Source organism: Rhea americana, unplaced genomic scaffold (assembly GCF_003343005.1).
Source record: "Rhea americana isolate MKP2758 unplaced genomic scaffold, rheAme1 scaffold_155, whole genome shotgun sequence".
Classification (NCBI taxonomy): domain Eukaryota; kingdom Metazoa; phylum Chordata; class Aves; order Rheiformes; family Rheidae; genus Rhea; species Rhea americana.
In genome coordinates, this window is record NW_028185650.1 from 1,126,056 (window position 1) to 1,150,677 (window position 24,622).

Consider the following 24,622-nt stretch of genomic DNA (forward strand, 5'->3'; position numbering starts at 1 on the left):
ACCCCCTCAAAAGGGTTACAAACCTGCTAGTTTCTATTTAAGCCAAGGTTACCTTTGTAACAAGGTATTTCGGAAGCAGTTCCTTAGATTTATTCCACTTGAAAACTAAGAAAAAAAAATTAAAGGTATTTTCAAACACAGCTGAGGCAAGGAATAGATGATGGGTAAAACGAGAGCGCGTTCAGAAGTTAACACACACACTGCCTYGCAGACGCGGAGCCAGCAGTAACAAGAGACCCAGCCTCCGTACAGCGCGTTCGCGACGCGGACAGAGCCGCTTCCCTTCGTTACGGAAGGGCTCCCATCTAAGATACCTTGCGTAAACAGCATGAGATGATACAAGCAGCAAGTTTTTCAGTTATACAACCAAAAAGTAATTGGTGGTGGTGGGGAACCAGAATGCAAATGCCTGGTCTCCATCTTCACACATCTTCCAACTAGGATTATGTGCAAGACAGAAAGGTGCAAGGGCCCATACGCGTAGGCTCCACGCTTTCTCCCTGCGCCAGCGTTTGTCTAAGCTTGCGGTGAAAGGCAGCCAGCCATGAAGTGGTTACAAGACACAGATCCCGATGCTCTGTAGATGTTTGCCTAGGTGACCGAGGCCAGCACAAGTTTAAGGGATGGAAAGAGAAATTCACATTTTTTCAGGGAGATCAAATCATTTCAAAACACTGTTTTCTGATATGATCCATATGGTTTTATGCTTTCTGTTTCAGGTTGCTTTTTTTTAACCATATTCTCCACTTGATCAACGTACTTCCAAGGCTGTTTTAGAAGCAAATATTCTGAAATGGAATAAGGGATTCTTAATACACTGATCTTATGGCAGTGCTATACCAGGGATGTAACTCCTTATAGTGCAAGCACAAATGAGGCATTAGACTTACTTTTCCAAAGAAGCCTTTGAAGAACTTCCTTTCCTGGAGGAACAGGGGGGACAAGTCGAGCGCTATTACTGTAGGTAGCTAAAATGTCCCAGGGTTTCAAACCAACAAGCACACACAAGAATAGGGTTTGGAGGGAAAGGAAGGGGTGTTTAGAGTTATCCATAAGAAGGTGCGACAGGCAAATGTGAAAATAATCCCATGAAAATGCAGTTAAGAGGGCATACATAGAATTCTAATAAGCTACTGCTCTGAAATTGGTGGAAAGAAGAGAACTTCAGCCCCAATTTCATGCAAAGTGGTTACGTTTTCACTCTCCCTTGTTTAGTCCTCTTAGTTAAGTTATAAACCAAACTTGGCAGCAGACGTGGTAGTTAAACAGTTAAAACACTGTATTATAGAAGCTCTTGTGAAATACTAAGTTTAACTCTCGGATCACAGTTAAGTTTGCTTTGCACTGACCAGTCTTTGCCAGAACAAACGCCTTGAAGGTGAAGCAGCACCTATGATTACTGGTATAACACAGGGTTAAACACTGAAAAAAATATTTTTGTCCTTCATCTTATTCCATTTACTTATTGTTTTGGTTGACATGCTACTCTTACGCTTAGCATCTTGTACAGTCTTCTCTGAACAGTGAGGAAAGTGATATAACCAAAACACAAATAAGATCCCTTTTCCTTTCACTCTCTTCAAAGCCTTTTCAAGGCTGCATCTTTATACAAATACTGGGTATTCATTCTACAACTCTGGATTTACAGTTTCAACAAGACTTCTTTAAATTCAGCTCTCAGCAGGAGAAGTTAAGCCAATGCAAGTAACTGAACTAAAATTTTCTAAATTTCTTCAGGCTGGAARTGATTATACTGATTGCGCAATTCACATTAAAAAAAGGCAATGCAATTTTAAGCATATTTGCATGCAGTTCAGTTCACCAGCTTCATTTTGTTAACAGACTGTAAATAGAAAACTGCAAGATCTGTCTGAACTGATCTCATGGGAGAATACTTTACCAGGCTTGATGTTCTCTGCGCATAGCTAAATGCTACTCAGTATTTGAGAGAAGGTGGCTATGAACCGTATCGTTGCTTTTGCTATCTTTCCAAATAGTTAGCTTGTAAGAAAACTATGGTATAGCAATATCTGGAGAAGTTGAGAATAACTGGAGGTGGAGAGAGCATGTTTCTGGCACCAAATTAGCAGTATTCTGACATGCTGAATACTGTTAAATGATCATATATTAAAAAAATTATCACAAATATCCTGAGATCGCATCTCAAGAAGTGATTGATAAACAAGGCTATATTTAAAACAAAGCTATGGTTCTGACGCAAGCCAACAAAAACCAGGAAACACAAAGTTAAGAAGGGAGTGTCACTCTTAACTTTGCATTTCCTGACTTTTCTTGCTGTGTATCTCTGCCCAGTGTCTTTCCACAAAACGTTTTAAAGAAGTATCTACAGTATCCTTATATCAGGTCACACACCGTTTATGATCATCTCTAACTTTAGTCAGCTGAAAGGATTAAAGATATTTAGAAGCAAGAATGGTCGTATATTTGGACAGGATACACTGAATACTAGAAGGGGAACTAATGGATTAATCACAGTGTTGTGTACATAATGAGAAGGGTTGGATGCTGCTGCCAAGTTGAGCAATGACTATTGCATTACACTAAATAAAAGCGTTTTAAAGATAGCAAAAGCTAAAGAGATTCACCAAAAGCTCCCTCATTTTCATGTGATGGTTAATTTTGCTCTCAGCAAAATGCTTGTTAAACAAGATTTATTTTTAATAAACCAGAAAAGGTTAATGGAAAAGACATCATGCAAAATGGATTTTAAATAACACTAAGTTAATGTAGTTTAGAAACAACTAATACATGTTTTAAAATATTAAATTATGTTTCTTTACCTGCTAAAACAAGAACATATATTAAAACAGATGCATCATTTAAAACAAAAAATGGCAAGTTAGAAACCAATACTACACACTAAAGCTGATTTAAAATCAAAACATGACATGAGAGAGTACACTTTTGTCTTTACACTACCTCCCAGTAGCTGAGTCAAAYGTATTCACAAGGCTAAGAAGGCCCTTACAAAATTAGGTTCCAATTTGCACTAAATATTTTTAATTCAGCTAAGTGGTTTTGGAGAAAAAGCTGCTTAATGTCCAAATGTACCAGAAACAAAATGTACGTACAGTTAATATACCTTACTAAGGGAAAATTGTGAACTATATTGGTCATGAATAAACCCAGATGTTAATAATAGAAGGTGATGGCTGAATACATAGGGTTCTGATCTATTAATGATGTACTGTACATGTGAAAGGTACTGTCTGATGAAACGRTATGGCATAAAACAGGGACATACTTCGAGTTTCTCTTCATTCATTGTAAATAAAATTATAACTTGCACTTTGTAGTATTGTTGGTACAAAATTTCGGAGCTATTAATAACAGGATACACTATGAATGAGGATTCTCTAACTAAAAACGAATTCTTACAGTTAGTTGTCAATTAAGCACTCCCAGAACAAAATGCTTACCATCACCTGAATTTAAGTTTTGCAAGTTCCAGTGTTCACAGGACAACTGTACCACTTTAAACCAGCATGTAATAAAATAAAAAAAGATATTTCCCACACTAAAGAGATAACGATGTTTGCATCTTTTCTTTATAAAAGCAAAGCAGAAGTTAAGCTATTCCTAACAATATTAATACTGTTATATATTCTTCTTGACAAATTCCGTGAAAAAAATTAAAATCCATTAGTCAATCCTAAAAAAAAGAAAAAAACAGATTTCCCCAAATGAACTGTTAGAGAATGAGAATTAGAGAAAATACATCTATTAAAATAGGTAAAGATAGACAGAACTTAATTTTTAGAAGTTACAAGACACAAATATATCAGCAATTCTGTCTCTAGGAGAAGAGAACTCTCAATCTGTTGACTGGATTTACAAAACCTACACAAAGAGAATGATAAAGATCAAGGTAGGCCGTACACATTTGGATGTACTTTAATCATCTGAAAAACGAAGTCCAACTTCCCTTGAGACATTCTTGGAGTTTAAGAGTTGCAGCTCAAATTTATAATTTTTGCAAGACCAAGAGAAAGGCCATCAAAATAACAAAGTACTGTGAAAGAAAGAAACTACCTAAGGATCAAACCAAATTCTTATTGCACTCCTTGCATGCTGAAACATCCTCTAGTAGTATTCTCTATTTAAGAGAAGACATTGCACAGAAAAGTAAGGAGCTAGAGTCCTAACAAAGCTTTAGATCTAAAGAAATGCACCCAAATTTCAAACCTACGTGCTGGGGGCGGGGGAGTTGCACTGGGCAGCTCCAAATGAACCTTGGATCTGACAGAGTCTAGTCATTGAAGTGTCCAAAGTCACCTCAGTAATCTGAATCTTCCGCGATGGGCCCAATAAGAATCTACCTGCTTCTCAACCTCCAAAACTGACAGATGAGACAATGGAAACAGCAAGAGATACGTGCTCGTGTCCAATTTATTGATAAACTTTGAAAACTTCAAMCATCTGAAGGAATCAATGAGACTTGGTCAGTTGTTGCCATCTACAGTTCTGAATAATCACGAAGCACAGAAGAGAGAAATGAAATAATTTCATTTCTCTAGGCAGAAAAAACAGGGTCATGGTGTAGAAGCATAATCTGAAGTAAAAGTTGGCTATCTGACATATGATCCAGTAGTTCAGTTGATCTAGAATCACAATCCTGGAGTTATCTGRATTCCAACAGAGACTAGGTGTTAAACTTTACCTGTGCCTCATTATTTTTAAGCATTTACCTGGCTGGTGTGCTTAATGTTTATAAAACCTTAGAGAACAAATACTTCACAGCATAGCTCCCCAGAGAAGACAATGAGAGAAATTACACAAGGTAGATATTGCCACTCTATTTGGTGTGCTAACAGAAAAAATTCTGATACAACAAAAAAAMAGAATAGAACCAGGCAAAAAATGGATGTCATTCATTATGTGTCCATTACTTGCAATTTCACCTAACTAATCCACAGAAGAAAACCTCTTTTATATTTTTGTGGTCCTTTTTAACAAAATTAATCATCAATCACTGTTGGATTGAATGGGGACAGATGGGAGGTAGCTTTAACAGGTTGCTCTACATTGGCCAAGAGAGAAAAGAATGAAAAGGCTTGATTTTAATCAGAGCACTAAACCAATTCAGAAACTTTACAGCACAACAGGAGGAAGAAAAGATAACCTAGAATCCTCTATTGTGTGCTAGGAAGAAGGAAAGACAAAGGTTCTCTTGGAAACCATTTAAGATGTCGCATTTGGCAAGGAAAAAGATAAGGTCCAGCAGCAGACACTTTAAGTTAGCAAAGATGCTGTAAGAGTGCGCGATTTACTTTACAGTAATTTTGCTGAGCTGCAAGGATACAAGAGTTTCTTCTGCTAAAGGCATCACTGAAGACTGTACAGAGCCAAGACAAATAACAGAAGTGACGAAAGGGACTGCAGTGCTGTATCATCATTCAGACTTCAAATTTTAATGTCCTTTTTCCTTCTGTTCTCTTCAGGGCTGCTTCAGCCTCTGTTCCGTGATAGACTGACCACTGACTGTTTAGCGTTTACAATTTCTGCAGGATTTTGCGATATTGATACAACAGGAAAGAGACGACAAGACCTCTTCAAATGAGTTGTAGAAGCACCACAAACTTGGAACAAGTGCCATTTGCAGGAACAAACGTTCACAGAAGCCAAACTATGAGCAGCCCACTTCATGACAGCTCAGAATTAGGCATCCTTCAGGCCACTTTGAGCAGATGCAAGCTGGATTATTTCATGCATAACTACAATGCTGCAGTGCATTAGAAAAAAAGCAGTTCAAATCTAGCAATAATCAAGTAACGTTTTCTCTAATAAAGGTGAATTAAGTCACTATTAAAGTGGCAGGCGACAGAGGGAGAGAGAGAGAGGGAGAGAGAGAAAGAATTGTTAAAAAACAAGTGTTRAAGACCCATAGGGGTACCAACTTAGTCTGAAAGGTCATAGAGGATTTTTACACATTTGTTTTGCAAATAGTTTCTGCAAGTACAAAGAACAGTTGCAACTCTCTCCCTCTCATCATCAGACCAGCACATCCCCCTAACCACAGCAGCGCTCTCAAACCGCCAACTGTTCTCCTAACAGAGGGTCAAAGGTTCAGGCTTTTACGGGAATGCTGCTGCTAAACAGACCTTTCGGAGAGACACTCGCAGCCCCAAAGGCAGCTTTTTCATGAAACAAATATACATACAGATTTCAGTCTCTTCACAGCCTCTTCACAGATATGCATTCCTCTGGATTCATCCACTTCAACATGTCCCAAGTACTGTAGGAAGAAGAGTAGAGGAGAAAAATTTTTAGCAGTAGCTCCTAAAACTCATTTAAAAATTCAGTCTCACTCTGGATTCATCTCAGTACACCTGAGATGCTAGACATTCACAGTACTTTGCAAGTGCTCTTCCAAAACTTGTATTTTCATTATTATATGGTACACCAGAAGGGAAGCATAAGACATCTGGAAATTTTGAAGCAAAAGACTTTCCTTGCTTTTTGGGGAAGAAAAAAAAAAAAAAAAAAAAAAAAAACAGAAATTGAAAAGTGGAACTCTATTTCCTTATTTAGCCTGAATTTTGTTCACTTTTTTTTTTAATAAATGTATCATGAAAACTTTAGTCAATGTAGATAACCACTGAAAATAAATTAGTTCTGAATAATGATAAATATAGCTAGTATGGAAAATTGAATTATGCTACTTAGTAAGATGCTTAAATGTATTTGATTGTTCTTGTCCAAAGACAAGAATTTCAAATTTTCAAACAGAACATCCATATTTTTACCTGTAAACTAAAACTGTTTCTCTCCATTACAACATCAGGCTCTTATGTGGATCTAGAAGAACTCACGATTCTCACAAAACATTTTTTTAAATATCAGTTTCCTGTGTATTTGTATACATATTTTATTTGATATATCGTATTCTCAAGCACTAGTCTAAGAAATAATACTAAACAAAAATTGCAAGCTTCAATGCTTTTAAATGAATAACACTACCTGGCATAGCAATATTAGCTTATGCAGAAAGCAATTTCAAGGAGTACATTGGAGTGTAAGGTTCAGAATACTGTGCATAGTTTCATTTTACATTCAAAAAAAAAAAAAAAATCCAATTTCTCCTCTAGCTTTTCCATTCCTAGCTCTTTTTAATGGGGGAAGGAAATGTTCTCTCAGAAATGTTCACATACTTATTCAAGGTACTTAACTCTCCAAGAAAACCATAGAAACTATTAAATAAAAGCGTTCTGCAGTATTACTTATGATGAAAGTTATGGGCCAAAAAGATCTACTCTGATTTACTTGGCATCATGGAACAGTATGCAGTTCCTGCTCCAAAGAGCTTATACTCTAGACTAGTTGGAGTGTGAAGAAAGGGTTTTAAAATACGAGAGTCAACACTAGAGGCACAGTGCAGTGCTAAACCAAGGATTAATAATCACCTGAGAAGTCCTACTCCACCACAGAATATTCTGTCATCAGATATCTGAAATCTCCCAGTTTGTTTCATAATTATTTTACCACATTTATCTGAACTAGACAAATAAAAAAAAWTCATTCTTTAGCATCATATTGATTTACCCTATGAGTAATGTAACAGCTTCAATCTAGTAGTGAAACTCAGAAACAGAATATTTTGAATATTTAATTGAAATTTGAAAGCTGTGAATGACAGAGGGTTTCAACCTTAACATGTGGTGCTTTTTAAAAACCAAGGAAATCTTGATGGAACAGATCTGCAAGAATTTCATTTTAAACCAGCCCTTGCAGCTGGAGAAGAGCTTGAAAAATAAACTGCATAGGAACTAGAAGGTAAATAAAAAAGAACCGACACTTTAGAGCTGTTTTAAAACGAGCATTGTGAGGCTGAAGCCTTTTTACTGAACGCTGGAGCTGCCAAAACAGCAACTGCAGTCCCTTAGCTGAGCTTTCTGGACACTTGCACAGGATCTTTGTTTCTTCGTAACACTCCCTAACTAGACGCTGTTTAATCATAATCACAACCTATCCTAAAATACACAAGTAGTAACAACTAACAACATATTTACTACATGTCTGGAAGTATATATTTATATCAACAGCTGTTGTTGATGGATCTTCAGTTCTGTGGAAAAGGAGGAAATGGAGAAATTCTGTATTTGGGTATCTTTGTCACTGGAAAATTATGGCTTTTAGTAAATCGAGTTTGGCAACTTCTTTTTAAAAGGGGGAAATGTAGACAGGAATAAGGCAGAGGTTTATAGAAAAAAAGAGAGAAAAAGAAAGATATATGCATGGAATGAGCACTCTAGTTTGCATTTCTCCTCAGTAAAATATCTTACAAATAGAGGACAACTTCCAGATTTCCCGAGCTATCTGCACGTCTCATTTACCCGAGTGTAAGCAAAATGTTTCCATCTAAAGATCCAAACCATTCAGTCCCTGTGCTTGGCAACTTGCCTCTTGCTTGGAGAAGGGAGAAACAGAGCAGGATAAACATTGCCTCATGTCACACTCCAAAACAGACAACCATTTTCTAGCGTGTTGCCAAACCTCTATTCAAGTCACATGTTTGAGCTCTCGGCAATCCGTCATGCTGCGGCTGCTGCAGACAGCAAGGTTAGGTGCAGTTCTCAATGCCGCTTCCACCCCAGTGAATGGGGACATTATTACACGTATCAAGTGCATCTACCCACACCAGAAGAGTACAATCCACAGACCTCGCTGGGCATCAATCAATTCCGAATTATAAAAGAAATTACTCTGCTGCACAATACTGCTTTATGACGAGGACAAAAGATGCTTTATTTGAACTTACACTTTACACTTGATGCCCTCCACCAAAAAAACTTACTCTTCCCATTGCACCACTTTTGCAGAAGCCAAAAGCTCATAGCTATCAATATCAGTGGCCCTGAACATCATATGTGCTGCTTCCAAATTCTTCCTCCAGTTTTCTGAGTTTCTGAAATATCTGAATATGCTTAAAGTTCCTCTCTTGTACAAACAACCTCCAACAGCACAATCAGAATGCTAATGGCCTCCTCTTTCTGTGGCTAAGCCAAGGTAAGTCCCCACACAGTATCAGGTCGCCTTCTCAATCTTCAGATTTATTTCTGAAAATTTTTTCCCACTAGGCTGAGAAAACATATACACAGCTCCTGTATTTAACTAATGCTACAATAACTTTTACATATGTGATTTTAACTGGTAGCGATCAAGGCTTAGATATTTCTTCAAGAATTTTTGCAGACATTTCTGCTACAGACTGAGACCTTTTTCTAACGTCCTTACGTTTTTATCAGAAGTGTTAAAGTATAAATAAATAACTACCTAATCTTAAATTTGAATTGCTCAACTTGCCAGTGCAACAGCATTTTATGAATTTTATAGCGTAAAATTTCATAGCAAAAGAAAAATACAAGTGCTAGTTAGATTAGGATATGGCCTGCTCCTTACAGCTTGAAATGGAAGTTAATCAACAGCATTCAGGACCTAACTAGAACAACCCACCACCAAATTCTGTTGTCCTGCCACTGCAAAGAGATTGCACGAAAATCTCTTTGAAGTGTACCTCTACAAACTCCACACGCTTATACACAATCTTTTAACATCTCTGAAAATAACTTATCTTTGAAACTAAAGAAGAAAAAAAACAAGTGCCTGGGCACTGTCATATATCCATAAAGCCCYGTCCAAATCCATCGTGTCACATCACTACAAAAACATTCAAAGACTTGGACATGCAAACACTCGGTGCACAAAAATTGATGTGGACAGCAGAAGCCATACCGTGGTGGCTGAAGACTGCCAAACAGTAACAGACGGGAACCCTGGGCATATGTGTAAAAAGCTTTCCTTATCCCAAGGATCACAGACAGCAACCAGCATCTCTGGAGAAAGCAAGTACATATCTACCATGAAAGTGCAAATAAGACGAATGCAATATTAATACTGAGTGCATTTGTACTTAATTTTCATAGCAATAAATGAATGAGAGTCATGATACTGGCAATTCTCAGCAATAAGACGAGGAGATTTAATCTTTACACCAGAAATTAGCCAATAATGCTTTTGTAAAAAACTGTAACTCTTGTAGGCAGGGTCCACATACAGAACAACATAAAATAAAAGCTCTAACACAAATAAAACAGCTTTAGAGGTTGTTGGAAAAGCCCTTAACCCAAACATGTTCATTCAAAATTATGACTTGTATTAACATTTTCAGGAAAAAAAAATGATGAGACGTTGGTACAGCAAGTAGTAAACTCAGTCTTCACCTCTAGACAATGAAGTTTATGTTCTCTTTCATAGATGATGGTGTTTGCTGTTGGTCTTAGTCAAATACTAGAAAGCAATCATTGCAGGAACAAGTCAAACTCGCACATAACAAAATGCCCTCAGAACTTAAAAAGCACTTCAGAAACTAAACACTTTTTCAATGTTTTAAACCTTTTCTGCCTTCACCTAAAAATGAACAACTTAAACTGCCACATCAAGTGTTGTTGGTGAAGTTCTTATTGCCTTCCAGCAATTTTGTATCAATGAAACTATTCCATATCAGAACATCAAGGGTTGATGGATCATGTCAGAAAAGGCCATCGCTGGTCAGCAATGAAATAGCTCCACCATCCATGTCCTAGTACTATAAATACTACTTCTCCTTCTTTCTTCGTTTTTTCTTTCACAGATACATGACTAACTTGGTTTTGAAAGACAAGAACAATAGTGGGCAAAAGGAAAGTTCCTTCGCCAGAATTCCTTCCACCTGGACGATTCACTCAAGCTAGTTTCCTTCATTCAAACCTAGGAACATACTGCTACAGTCCCTCTTCCAAACAGATACAGCTCACAAACTAGTAAATCTTCTCTGTATCAGCAGATGTTCACATACACTGCTCTATTTGCAAAAACAGATTAGGGTCTTCATATTACATTTGAAACGATACAAACACATGAAATGAGCTTACCATAAGTTCTGGCCAAGGTGTTCCTTGTTATGGGACCAGTTGCCCATAGAGGAAATCGCACCGTCATTTTCTTAGTAKTCTTCTTAGAGGCAATGACATTCCTCTTTTTTTCTCTGTGTAACTACTGTTCTCTCTACAACTGAGGTATTATTTTTAGTATTAACATTGAATTAACTAGTTGGAATCTTCTTCATGTGCAGATATGCATCCAAGAGGTATTAGAATAGAATAGGCATTGCTCAAAAATTAAAGCCAGAACTCCATAGATACAGGTGAAATGCCGTCTTGCAACTGGATGTAAGTCTAAAATCCAGAAAGCTGGATTCTACTATCCAGCTACTTTCCCCCCATTTATATAAGACTTGCACCACAACGATCTTTATTTCTCCCTTTCTCACACAACCATGCTCATGCTTTCCGATTTGTTGGCCAAAACAGTTGATTTCTTAGACAGAGCTATAAAAATACAACAACCAACAAAAACTCAATGATTAAGCGTGACCAAACACAAACTAAGCTAATTCCGCATAGTTAAAAGCTAGTAGTTAGTTATGATGCTACACATTTCCTTAGAGTCCAACTTCCTCCATTCCCTCTAGGTCATTCGAAAGCAAAACGTCTCACCAAATTCTCAAATGAACAAAAAGAGTATAACGGCTATAACTGTTGAATGTCTCTGAATAACATAGGCCAAAAGAATTTGACCCTAAAAATAAAGTTCTATTTATACTAGTAGCTCTCAAAGTCTCCTCAGTGCCCATCTAAGAGCCATACTGTGTAAAGGCATTTCACTTACTGATTCTAATATCAGATTTATCACTGAACAGAAACAACACTGTTAGGGAACAAAAAACATTTCCGATTAGGATCCTACTGAAGACAAAGTAGCAAGGCTCAATACAGAATACACAAATGCTATATTCTTCATATTCTCACAAAACCCCAAAAACGAGGCTGAAAAGGAACTCGGGAGGTTATGTAGGACATCACTTGCCTCAGGGCAGGATCTGCTTCCACATCTGCATTACAGAAGTCAGTCCTGCAGTATTATGACATTTCCATACCAGAAGATCAATAGGTTAGACCATCTATTCTAGAGCTTACAATCCTTACTATTAGAAAGGGAGGTTGTCTGCTGAGTTGCTATTGTTAATGCCTRTACTACACCTCCTTGGAAGACACATAAACCCACTACTTCTAGACTTTTTACAGCTTCATGTATGTACTGTTAAATTTATGGTTTCAACTTTTTGTTCTGATTTTTTTTTTAATGAAGCATTGATAATTCAAAATTTTAGAAACATACTGCACAGGTGTACATATATCTTTTCTTCAAGCACAGCAAGAATTACAATTTTCATTTATGATGATACAAAGCCTCTAGGTGAAGAAAAAACAGAATTTAAAGATATAACCTAATGATAATTTTTTTGTTTCCAAAACCTAAACTACATTTAAAAGAAAGATTCTTGCAGGGATATCAAAACCATTTTTATGGCAAATCTGCATCTTAATTGGTTCCAGACATTAACATTCAAATCTTTAAAACTATTTGAAGTTTATTAAACAGTTTAAAAAAATGGCCATGGYCAAAGACAGGATTCAAGCTGAATAATAAGCTACATTTAAAACTTCTTTTTTGCAAAGCTATTCAAAAAAACCTAGAAGTTGTACATAAATCTGAAAAGTTTAAAGGTTAGGGACTGCATTACATTCATTTTCATCACAACAAATATGCACACGAATATATTTAAAGTCAGTCTCACACTTTCTGTTACAATCCTCATTCTTTTATAGTTAGTTGCCTTCAAGTTTTTTTTGTGATCTTAAATGTTATGAGCTGCAGCATTTTAAAAATTTACACTTACTTGCTTCTGGGTTAGCATTCACTAAGAATGGTTACTGTTCACTGCTAACATCAGTTCATGTCTTAAGAGGCAAGGATTTGCAGTGTTTACATGTGTAAAGCTGAGCAACATTTCAAGAATCAGCAGATTTGTCACATTCACTTCTTTAAAATACTTAACATAGTTTCCAAAGACTATTCAAGCATCTTAGGCTTACATGGTCAAAAATAGCATATGCCTAACATAGAGGCACTTAAACACCAACCTGCTGGTCAGCTCTTCCGCAGCTATTATTCTGAACAACTAGAAGTGCATTTCAGGCATAAAATTAAAGGCACACTTGTCTGTGCCAAGTATCAGCCTTCCTGATGTGGATGCACAGAATGGCATTCAAGTTGTGCTTTAAGACCTTATAGGTTGATCATTTAATTATTTTGAATTATTTAATATTTTTAATATGAGATTTACAGTTAGACACGAAGCAATAAGGTTCAATATGAAAATTACAACATGAAGACGACAACCAGACAGCTACTAGTGCTGCGAGAGCGCGCAGCACAGTGACAGCAGTGGCCTATTTTCTGCTGCTGGCTGTTTCAGCAGAGCCACGTACAAGCTAATTATGTAACAAGCTCCTGTGTCACAGGGATACCAGAGATGGGAACTGACACCCAGAAGTCTCGGTAAGAATCATCTACAAGGCTCAGTGCAACTTGTCTCCTCTTCTTCCATCTTGGTTTGAATATAAAGCAATATAATGTTGTCCAAACTTTCCCTACCATTGCAAAGGCTAAATAGGAAAACCAGTGAAAGAGTACTGGCTCTGAAAAGTCGGTTCTTGCCTGTGTGAACATACAACTGCAGTGATACAATTTTTATTTATCAACAGTAACACAGAAGTCAAGATTGAATGGAAAGGCTAATTCACATGATACCAGGCATTCAGCAACAAATTGTGAACTTTGGGTTCAAAGGTGCGAATTTTTGGCACACAGCTCTTTCACAGAGATTTCACTGACTGGTATCTTTAGTCTTCGAAACAGAATAAAACAYTTAAACATATATGTAAAATCAGTAGCAGTCTTAGACACATTAAGGTCAATAGAGACTTACTGGAAAAAAACATGCAAGTGACAGTAACAAATTAATCTCAGATGTATCAGACTCTTGAGTCTTCTAGATTCACAAGTAGGAATCAGCTGCTACTATTCTATTTAACATGTTCAATTGGACAGAAGAACTAAGAACTTCCAAATATTTGATTTGTTTAGTTCTGTTATGTAGAGGGAAATGACCTAATTTTTCTGATAGAAATTTCACAGGCCAGTTACTCTAAAGTGCATTTGTATGAATAAAAAAAATACTTACCCAGAGGGACATTTGAAAAGGCATTTCAGACAAAAGAAGCCCTAGTGTCAAATATTTTAGTCATTAAAACATAGAACAGCTGCATGTTCTCAGTGAGGTAGTGTCTGGAGCAAGACAGCAATTTCTAAAATGGGTATGTCAATGAACTTCAATTTTTGCTATTATGATTTATGTAGATTGTGTAAAAATAAATTATATCACCGATAAGTGTGGCTTTATCAGCTGTTAGAATAATCTACTTCTGAAGTTTCAAATACAARGTCTCCATCCAATTCTCTTATACATTACATATTCTGGCAAAGTTTTTTTCCCCCCTAAGAGGAATCACTACTGAAACATAACAGTTATAATTTCTGTCAGGACAGTGGAAGAGCATGAGCACCTTTGAAAATAAATTTCTGCACACATTTTTTCAGCAACTGAAACAGTTGCACATGTAATAACAAAGGGGCAATTCTAAGAATATCTATAAAAGATGCAATGTACTGTGCCTCCATATCACAACAGTTAATAGAGCATTAAGGTTATGTGCCTAAGGGATACTAAGTCTACTAGCCACACTTGTCTAAACACAGGTTTAATAACCTTTTCATAGTTTTGCTGACAGACAGGTATCTGTCTGTATCCTGATGCAGTAGGATGCAAAAAATGTTTTATGTTCCAGCGTTATGGCTCTTTTTTGCACTTTTAGCCAATTCAAAACAGTTTATGTGGAAGAGGTGTGCAGGGAGGTTACCCCCCTTTCCAGGCACGATTTTGGGTGTGCCAGCTTACCACCTCAGCCTTGGTCAGAATCCAAATACAGCAACGGAGCTATCTGTAAATAAATCCTACATGCACTGATAACCTGGTCGAGACAATATGATCACCAGCTTGTTACATACAATACAGCCATTCTGAAACCTGTGGGAAAACAGATTGTAAACCAAAGCATAAGACATTACTGCCTAAGGGCAACAGTACACACCCAGGAGTAACTGTACAAGCTCCGAGTTTATGAGCACAGAAATGAAGAGAACCAACTGCGCGTTAAATCCACTTCCCCCAATTTTAAGGCAACTATGTAATASGAATTTGACCAATATTTTCCACAGAAAATCTACTCTACTCAAAACCAAACATTTTACAGAGTACAGATTTGCTCAAAATCCTACACCATGTTTATAGACTGTAATTTACACTACAGGTCAGCTGTTAAAGCAGCACAGGAAATCTAAGAGTGCCGGTGCAGAAAATCTTTTAATAAGATTAAATTTGTTTGCAGAGCAGCATCCTCAAAGCACAAGAAGCGAACAGCTACTGGAGTCCCTGTCCAACACCAACAGAACAAAGCCTGGAGGCGAGATGAAATTCCATTTGCAACAGGACTTTCAAAGTGGTTCCATATGTTCTGTAAAATCTTTAAAAAGATAAATCTGTGGTAGCACTCTACAGGAAAAAAAGAAGCTTAAAGACAAGAAATTAAACACATACCAATTTAACACTAGTTTAAGACAGTGACACTTTCTCCCATCACACTTTCCTGATCTGTCTCTTTTACAGGAGCAACTGAGAGCAAACACTCTCTACTCTGCTTTCACGCTAGTCTCCTCATCCCAAAACTCAGAACTTAAGATTCTTAGCTTAATAAGTTAATATTAAAAGAAACAAAGACTTCACCATGGCTCCTACTACATTGCTTTCACATATTTTTCTTTCAGAAAGGAAACCTTCAATACAGCTGCAGAGACAGCTGAAAACAATTCTCAGGTCTTCATCAGCTATTCAGGTAAAATAATTGTCATCTCTTTAAAAGCCAGACTCCAATCTTGCCACTCAGCTATACTTTGAACTGTTAAGCAGCAGCTGATAATTTTTAGAGTGGGGAAGGCAGACCATAAAGATAAAGGTCAAACACAACCTCCACAAAAACATATTAAACTGGTTCAGCAGATATACTGTGGGCAATAGAGCACTCTGGAATGTCCATGTAGAAACTTAAAAAAAAAAAAAAAAAAAAAAAAAAAAAAAAAAGGATGTTTTCAGACTTGAAAGGAGTTTTCCAAGATATCTCAGTTTCTTCTGCTCCATTGAGGAAGCTCAGGAAGAAAAGACACCCCATCAGACATTTAAGGCAATAGGTGAGAGCACACTTTTCCTGAAACATATGAATTGCTGAATAATACCCAAGAACTGCCTGGCAGGATACTCTCCTTCAAGAGCACAAAGTCCTATTCTTTTTGTGAGCAAAATATAGTACCACCCCCGACACCGATGACTCCACATCTGGTTTATCTTGTCCGCTCACAACGGCATACTTCCTGCCTGTATCTGCTCAGCACCAGTTAACTCCCAGTTTGCATCCCAAGCCTAATAAAGCTTTCCATTGCTGTCCGTCTCAAGGCACAGTACTTCGGGAGAAAAATTCCAACTGAAGCAGCTTATACACATACACCTCCTGATGGCAAATCGTTCTGATTTAAAGTTTGCATCGCATTACAACTTTCTCAAGTTTTAGTAAGCCACTATTCTGACTGAATGAGGAAACCCAAGTAAAGATGCACTTATTTCAGAGCAATTTTTCCAATGGACAAATTAACTCAACTGTACAACTGATTTTCAATATAAAGCAGGCAAATAAGGCTAAGCAAGTCCCCAAAAGATGACAGAATGACAGGATCCATTTCTATGCCTTTTCACAACAGAAAAGCTCCAAACTTTTGCTGACTGGAGGTACATGTGCCCAGAATATATGAATGTTTCATCTAAATACAGGACRCTTTTCTCATTGTAACTGCAAGTTTTTACCAAGAGGTAAAAACAAACACACAAAAAATTTAGTCTTTAAACAGCAAGAGGTTGTTCACACCCTTCATGCTCAGTAAAGGACTGAAAAAGTTTGAATTAAACTAAATGTCTAAAAATCTGGAAGTTAGATACGTTAGCTTTTACACCTGCATAATGGCTAAATTATTACAATGATCTTCAAGCTAACAGTTCGGTTCTCACCTAGACAGTGTTAATGTTAGAAAAGCACAATGTAAGTTCAAGCCTCCACTGAGAAGTTACTCACTTTCCAAGCCCGGATGAAGCACCACCTCTTTCTAGTACTACGCTACAGTTCCTTCATTCTAATACAAAGCCAACATAAGACAAGGACAAAGGAATAAGCTACCATAACAAACTAGAAAGTTAGTTTGCACGTTATACACACTTGAATGTACATAAAAGCACATACAAGCAATTACATTAGGATAAAATAGAGAATTAATTTAGTGTGAAAGTTATTTCCAATTTCTTGTGCATCCACACATCCCCACAGTTTTACAAAAATATGCCACAGCCAAAAAGCCAATTTCAAGAGTTTCACCTAGCAACATCACTTGTTTAACAACTGCACAGAACTATTTCAAGTACAACAGATAAAAGCTAATAAAAGATCCTTACATGCCAGAAGCATAGACATTGTTTTCCTTACGCACAGATATTTAAACTTTAAGCTTTCCATGTCAGCTGCTAAAGATCTATAATAGAGATAGTATTAGTGTGACTTTGAGGGAGAAAGGTTTTGGTTACACGGTGAGCATATGCAGCAAAACACCCTAATTATCTGTTTTTTCCTWACCGAGAAGCACCTGCATATTTTTGGCCTATCTTATGCTGTTCAATATAGACACTGACAAGTATGTTGAGGTGATATGTTAAAACTCTCCTCACATGAAGCAACTCAGAAAGCTTTTTCAACATAGGCATAGTAGGAGAAAGCACAGATTTTAAGAAAGGGAAGGAGAAATGATGACACAAAAGAAAATACTTATTTACAATACTCAGTCTGGAATGAGGAGAAAGGATTTAGAAAGGTTAACTAAAGTTCCAGCTCCATTAATAATTTCTAATAGCAATACATATACTTATTCTATTTTTACATATCATATAATATATATATAAATACACACACACAAATATTATACAGCAATCATAATGCAGAAGACGCTCCAAAACTTAGGCATTGCTTATACCTCAAGCACTGGAAGACAWGTATTATTTTGCAATGTTTTCAATTTCGCAACTTTTTCAATTATCAAAAGAGAAGGAGGATTTCTTTCCAAGTACAAACCACAGTTTACCTTTCAAGCAAAATTGTAACTGATATCTTCACTTCTAATAAACATAACTAAGTATTTTTCTATGTAATCTAAGAGATTTATCACTTCTACTCTTCCAGAAAAATGAAAACAAATATTATATTAGTTCTCTGCCTAGCTACATGATTTATTTCAATGATGTAGTATATAGACAGCAATTTTCCAGGACATTTGTTACATGATTCATCTGGCTTTAAAAAAACCCACATCCTTTGCAATGAGAGCTAGCTATAAAATAGGTCAATGTGTAATGAAGCATGCCACCGGCTTACGCTTGCCAGAAAAACCCAAATAGTATTTTACGGCAAGAGTATCTCATGGCTAACCAAAAGAAAGGCAGCAACTCTTACCTTAACAGGAAAGCTACATTTGCCAGTACGAACACCTTCTTCATCAGTCTGCCACTGATGAGGCCTACTGGCCTCTGGGACATAGACATCTTTCTTTCTCCTAAAGCTTTGCCGTAATTTGTTCATTTCTCAGATATTCACGTCCTAGAAGGAGAAAAAAAAAAGAATACTTCCAATAGGCACCAAAGTACATATTTAGCCACTTCGACTCAACCAGCATTGTGATAAACATCCTTGGAAAAATCTGAGCTTCTGCAAATGTGAATGGAGGTACCTCAGAAATGAAAATATTTTGGATATAGATTCAGAGAAGGGAGGTTAGATATTCATTTTGAGGCGGAAAACACAAAATTACGTTACTTATACCCTTCCACAGCAACTGAAGCATTAGACCCAGGAATAACTTATTCTGAGCATAAGGATAGCTAAATTACCTGGCAGAGAAGCACTGATGGGAGATGTGCATGAAATCCTGCCTCCCCGAATTTAAATACTTGCCGAGAACATCCATGAGAGGCTCTAGTAGCACAAGCTACTGAGCCACCAGTCCAAGAAAAGGATCCATAGCCCAAAGATCACACCTCAACTTAGGTGCTTATATTGGTCTTTAAGTATGGGTTATCGCTTCATGTTTGTATTTTAAAAGGACAGGGAGATCATGCTAGGTTTTGCGCAGTAAACAAATTAGCACATCTGCTCAGAAGAAAAGTGGAGTTCAATGTTTTCAGACCAGTAAAAATCTCAAATTCACGTCTTCTACCAGCTGGAGACTACTCAAACAGATCAACACAGAGCTAGGCTGGCAACATCCTAACACCTCTGTTATAGCACTTTAGTGACACCATGTATGCAGTTCTGTTTCTTTAAGGCTGCAAAATACCTGACATAACCAATAGCACAAAACATTTTTATTCCATTTACCTAGCTGAATACAGAGATTAAAATATGTGTTCAAAATAAAATTAAAAATACCCCATGCACATTTCTTATCACTCAACTAGCAGAAGCTAATAAATTTAGTCCCTGCAAATGAGCAGCTCCACTGTAATCACAAATTCTTTACTTTACAAGCTAAAAGCCACTTAATTTTTTTTTTTTGACTGTGCCAAGGACATTCTTTACATTTTAAGAGGAGATAAAAGTTTTCTACTGTCTATTACTGCTCGGAGGGTCTTTACAGAAGGATTAGTTCCGCATTTTTGCTTTCCAAATTGTGGACAAAGACGCCTGCGCATCACTCGGTCTAAAGGAAGCAGAATTTCAAGCGGGCCTCACGATCACCTAGGGCTCGTGACGCAGACTTCAGCAAACCGGCGCACGTTACCTCAGTCCACAGGACTCRTCCCTGTCAAAGATTAGCGGCGTCGGTGAGCAAAACCACCGCTCCAGCTACTTCAGTGCAAAGTTCAGCAGTTCGGTCAACTACGCAGTTAAAGTGCAACTGCTGGACTTTGTGCTCAAGAGCCTGAGAACTGGGCATATATTCCACTTGAGGCAGTTTCGCCTCCAAGAGCCACAGACTCTTAAATCGATACACCTAGATGCAGTGCAGCTCATCTGCCGGTGGCCTAAATACAAGCGATTAAAAATTATTCTGTAGAAATTTCAAATATACAAATGTGTAAAAACAACGCACATTGAAAAACGTTATTTTTTCAGGAAACTCCAAATCTCAAAATGTTTCGGCAAGTAACAAAACACGAATTTAAAACAACACACAACCACTATACTACTTGTAAAACTGTAATCTAATTGCCTTATAAATAGATGTGCTTATGTGAGCCATTCCCTTGGGCTTCTGCTGCRAAGATAGGAGATATTCTCTCTTTGGTCCCCAAGAGAGACTGCTACATTATTTCAGGTTTATTCTTGCTAACTATCTCAGTCCACAGAGAAGAATGGAAATAACAGTTCCTGAATTATACTTCCTACGATAAGCTGCAGCAGCATTTTGGCTGAAAATACTTCCTTCTTAATAAAAAGCAAGCCCATTTCCTACCTCTTCTGATTTTGAGGTCATGTTTACAAACAGTTTGAAAATAGTTTTTCTATTTAAATCATGACTAAAGGAAAGATTAATTTCTAGTCAGAAAAACGGAAAGCTCTCTCCCAACTCCCACAATCATATTTTCTGAGATAACAAGCTATTTTGAGTAGTTTGTAGGACAAGCTACTTTAGAACAACCAACTTGCTGGCACCATGTGAATTGCTCCAACATAACTAGAATTGCCACTAGATGCAGAAGTGTTAAGCAAAATAATTCACACAGGCTGCGTATTTGAGGATTCGGTAAAGCAGCACATGATTTGCTGCGATAAAAGTACTCAAAGTCTTGTTAATTTTGCCTGGATTTACACTCCCTGCCTAGGAATTTTAGCGAACCCCCACGTGAGCTCCTTCTACTTCAGTCCTTCGCAGACCAGCTCCCGTTTTTGTGCAAGTGCAGCAAGTATGTAGACACAACGATGGATGCTCACCTGGGCTAGAAGAAGCTAGCGGCTTCTTGTGTGCACAACACTGCCAGCATTACTGGCACTATAAAAAGGCTCATACTATACCTTGGGGATTCTGAGGCTGAAACTTATCCATCACTGATTTTTCTGAATTTACCACTTGGACGATATTGTCCTGAAATTAAAATTATTTTAAAACCCACGGGAAGAAACAAACCAAACCACTACCAAGACACTATTTCCTTTCTATATTTAAAATTCAAAATCCAACCTGGTCCACGAGAGATGGCAGTGAAGAGATAGCATTTAAAGGCAAGCCTGATTAAAAGACAAGCTCAAACATCTCGTTAGTTCACAAAATGTGGTGTCATACTAGAGGCCAGCAACAAACACTGAAAGCCCTGAGAATAGAGAAGAGCACAGCTCCACTTAAGTTTCATTATATTTTAAGGTTATTTTTACCAAAAGGGTAACTACAGACAGCTCAACAACTCATTATTCATGCCTACTGCAAAAAGAGTGATTTTTTTTTTTTTTGCAATCTAAGAGATTACACCATTAGACTAAACATCAGGCGAGTTCCCAAAGCACCAGACAAGCATCTACAAAACRAGGGGGTGCGAGGAGCTATTCAAGTAGTGAGAGCCTGCAAATTCACACTGTCATTTATTTTTCCACAAATATATCTATTTTGGATGTTTTCAAAACTCAACTCCATAGTCCTTACCCCCCCCCCGCAATGATTCCAATTTAAGGAGAGCTTAAACTCTTTCCACTACATAAAAGGTATCATTTTAACCATTTTACTGACAACTCAGGAGAAACATAGGGACAGAAATAATGTTGTCACAAAAAAAAAAATACATACGTAGAAGCATTCTTGGCTTCACTGCATTGTGTGGCACCAGGTTAGTGCTACAGAACAAACCACTGAAAGATAAACTAGCATGTTAATTAATATCTTATTAACTTCTCAGCTTTACAGATGTGTTCATTTTTATCCTTCAGTAAGAAATGGGTAAGTTTTTTACATTAACTGAAGTTAAGATCATTTCAGTGCTACTACAGAATACACCAGTGCTGCACGTGTGATGCTTAGCTTGCCTTGCAGCAGTTTATTCATGTATCCATACCTTCAGATGAGCAGTGCATTTACATTTTGCATAAATGTTTCACCTAGCAGCTGGCTACTATAAGGCAATTCAGGGTACAGAATTTGYAGGGCAAAAGGACAATTCAATATTGGTACTGAAATACAGTCACAAATTTGGGTTGTTAGAAAAACAGGGGTTTGCATTGGTTTTGTTGCCCCCCAYGTTGAAACTCTAAGTGGTTGCTTAGAGGTATGAGCACGCTTAGCCTAAATTAATTCTTCTGAATTTTAGCCTTAAGAAAGGTTATTCAAGCCACTTTCATGCAGATGGTATCTGTTCTGTTGAAAGAAATAAAGGCTGATTTTTAAGCAAGTCCTTAGATCAGCCAGTTTTTTGAAACCATTCAGAAATGTTGGGATCACTTGCTGTTTCCTCTCAGAATTAAATACTGACGGTTTCCTATTTACTTTACCAATTAAAAAAAGCCAAACAAAACTGTCATGGGTCAAATAAGGGCAAAGCACTCCCWGCCAGCCTTCAGCAAGTACAAAGTGGTAAGGGCACAGCAGAGAACACCCAGTGTGCAATCTTCCTGCTCTGTAGTACAAAGCCTGTTATAAGCTAAATCATAAAGAGTGAATAGGCGAGATTCACTCATCTATAAAAGCCCTAGAAGTATACATTTCAAACAGCTGAGAAATCTAGGCTTAAAAATAGAGACCAGTACAAAAATTTAAGAGGGATTAATCCAGTCTTCACATAAAACTAATTTAATGAGCATGTTACAGTAAGACTATATTATTAAAAAAAAAAAAAAGAGTAAGAGAGTGAAAGAAAAGAAAGTCTTGTGAACTTTTTGGCTGGGTGCAGGCTGCACAACACCCATCAGCTCCAGTATGCTCTTTCCTAGTGAAACCTACCTGTCTCCAATACAGAGGAACAAACCAAACAGAGGCCCTCGAGCAACAAATTAGCTGTCTCTAATATGCTTTATGCCCAAGAAATACCAAGCATGTCTTTATAGGAAAGATTGTGAAAACTATGTTGTTTTTTCCAAAGCTACCTGATCTTCCAGACCTAAGAAAAGATGTAAATTATCTTCATCTCATTCAAAAAATCTAACGTGTTTGCCTAGCGGACTTACCAGGAAAACATTTCATAAACTTTCCTCAACATAGTTGTGAAGATCTATGTCCTAACAAAACTCTGTGGCTTTGAGTTTTTGTGCAAGCACAACCTGGTCACACCTGTCCAGATGTCCAAGAGCCATCTTTCAGCATTATCAAAACATGGATTTATTACCAAATCCATGMAGGCCCACGTCAAGAAACATAAACAGCTCTCAGTTCCTATTTCAGAATAATATCCTACAATATTTTTTTCTTAAGGAACTCAATTCACTTGATATTTTAACTTTACTGTAAATCTAGGTTATAGTAGGACATCATGATAGCAAAAAGGAAACATGCTCGTTTTAAGTCATTTTCTTGTGACGAGATTTAAACTTGGACAAGTATATATTTTATATGCATGCAAATACATGAGTGATTCAAAATATTAATACCCTTTCTAACGCACAGTCTGACTCTCTAAACTTTAAGATGACAACATAAGAATATTTCATTTATAAGACAGAGGCAAGCTAGGAAAGTAAGTATGTTCCAAATAAAGTAAATAGTTTGTCCCTATGTACTATGAGCTGCTAGAACAGARTTTTACTTCTTTGAAAAGTCATTATTAAGTGTTGTTGCTAAACATAGACCTGTCCCCTCCTCTCCCACTCAAAACATTACAAAAACATACAATGTCCCGTCTCTGGAAGTCTACTGCAAAAGTTAGCCARAACTTGCTGCAATCGCCCTGCCACAGCTTCACTGCAATTATCCACCAGCACAGGAACACAGGGTACCTTTATCTTCCGAGGGAAAAAAGGTCATTCCGTTTGTCAGGTTTTTGAATACTGAACTTTGAGCCTCTTTGTAAGCTTGGATCCCATAAAACCTAATTAAATCCAGCACTGTCACACTGAAGGAAASGAAGGCATGTAACTATACGAGCATTCTCACTGAAATGTTAACAGTCCTGCTTACGCAATACAGTATGACTAACCACATTATTCACCGCATGGCTTTCCAACCCATTTACCCTTTCATTACCCAATTAAGATCTAATAACATATTACTACAAGTAAGCACTCTAAGACATTAAAGTACACTGATTAAAATCAAGGTGAAGTGTGAGTTCATTTTTTAAGTCAATAAGTAATTATTATTATTATTAGAGCACCAAATTAAGAGGATTTTCCTTCTTGTGGAAAAGGAAGTGTTGGATACTTAACAAAAAGACCACTCAGAAACAAGCATCTCTGCTGTATAGGACTGCAATGGCACTGTTTGGGAAACTTAYGGCTGTTTTCTAGCCACTCATGCTCCAAGCATTGAAAGTAATAGTTTG

General features: G+C 37.2%; 1 protein-coding gene across 7 annotated transcripts in view; it reads right to left on the reverse strand.

Moving 5' to 3' along the window:
- The window catches only part of NUMB (NUMB endocytic adaptor protein), a 42,346-nt gene extending 18,127 nt beyond the window's left edge, over window positions 1-24,219 (reverse strand). For 2 of the 7 annotated variants that reach the window (XM_085299843.1, XM_085299842.1), the window contains exons 1-4: window positions 24,078-24,219; window positions 18,621-18,764; window positions 6,182-6,256; window positions 891-968 (exon numbers count right to left, since the gene is read on the reverse strand). In XM_085299843.1, coding sequence (XP_085155969.1) covers window positions 891-968; window positions 6,182-6,256; window positions 18,621-18,746 — 279 coding nt within the window. In that variant the 5' untranslated portion in view covers window positions 18,747-18,764; window positions 24,078-24,219. The remainder of the gene's footprint in view (window positions 1-890; window positions 969-6,181; window positions 6,257-18,620; window positions 18,765-24,077) is intronic. The other 5 variants (XM_085299844.1, XM_085299847.1, XM_085299846.1 and 2 more) reach the window with 5 other exon arrangements.
- Between the last annotated feature and the right edge of the window lie 403 nt (window positions 24,220-24,622).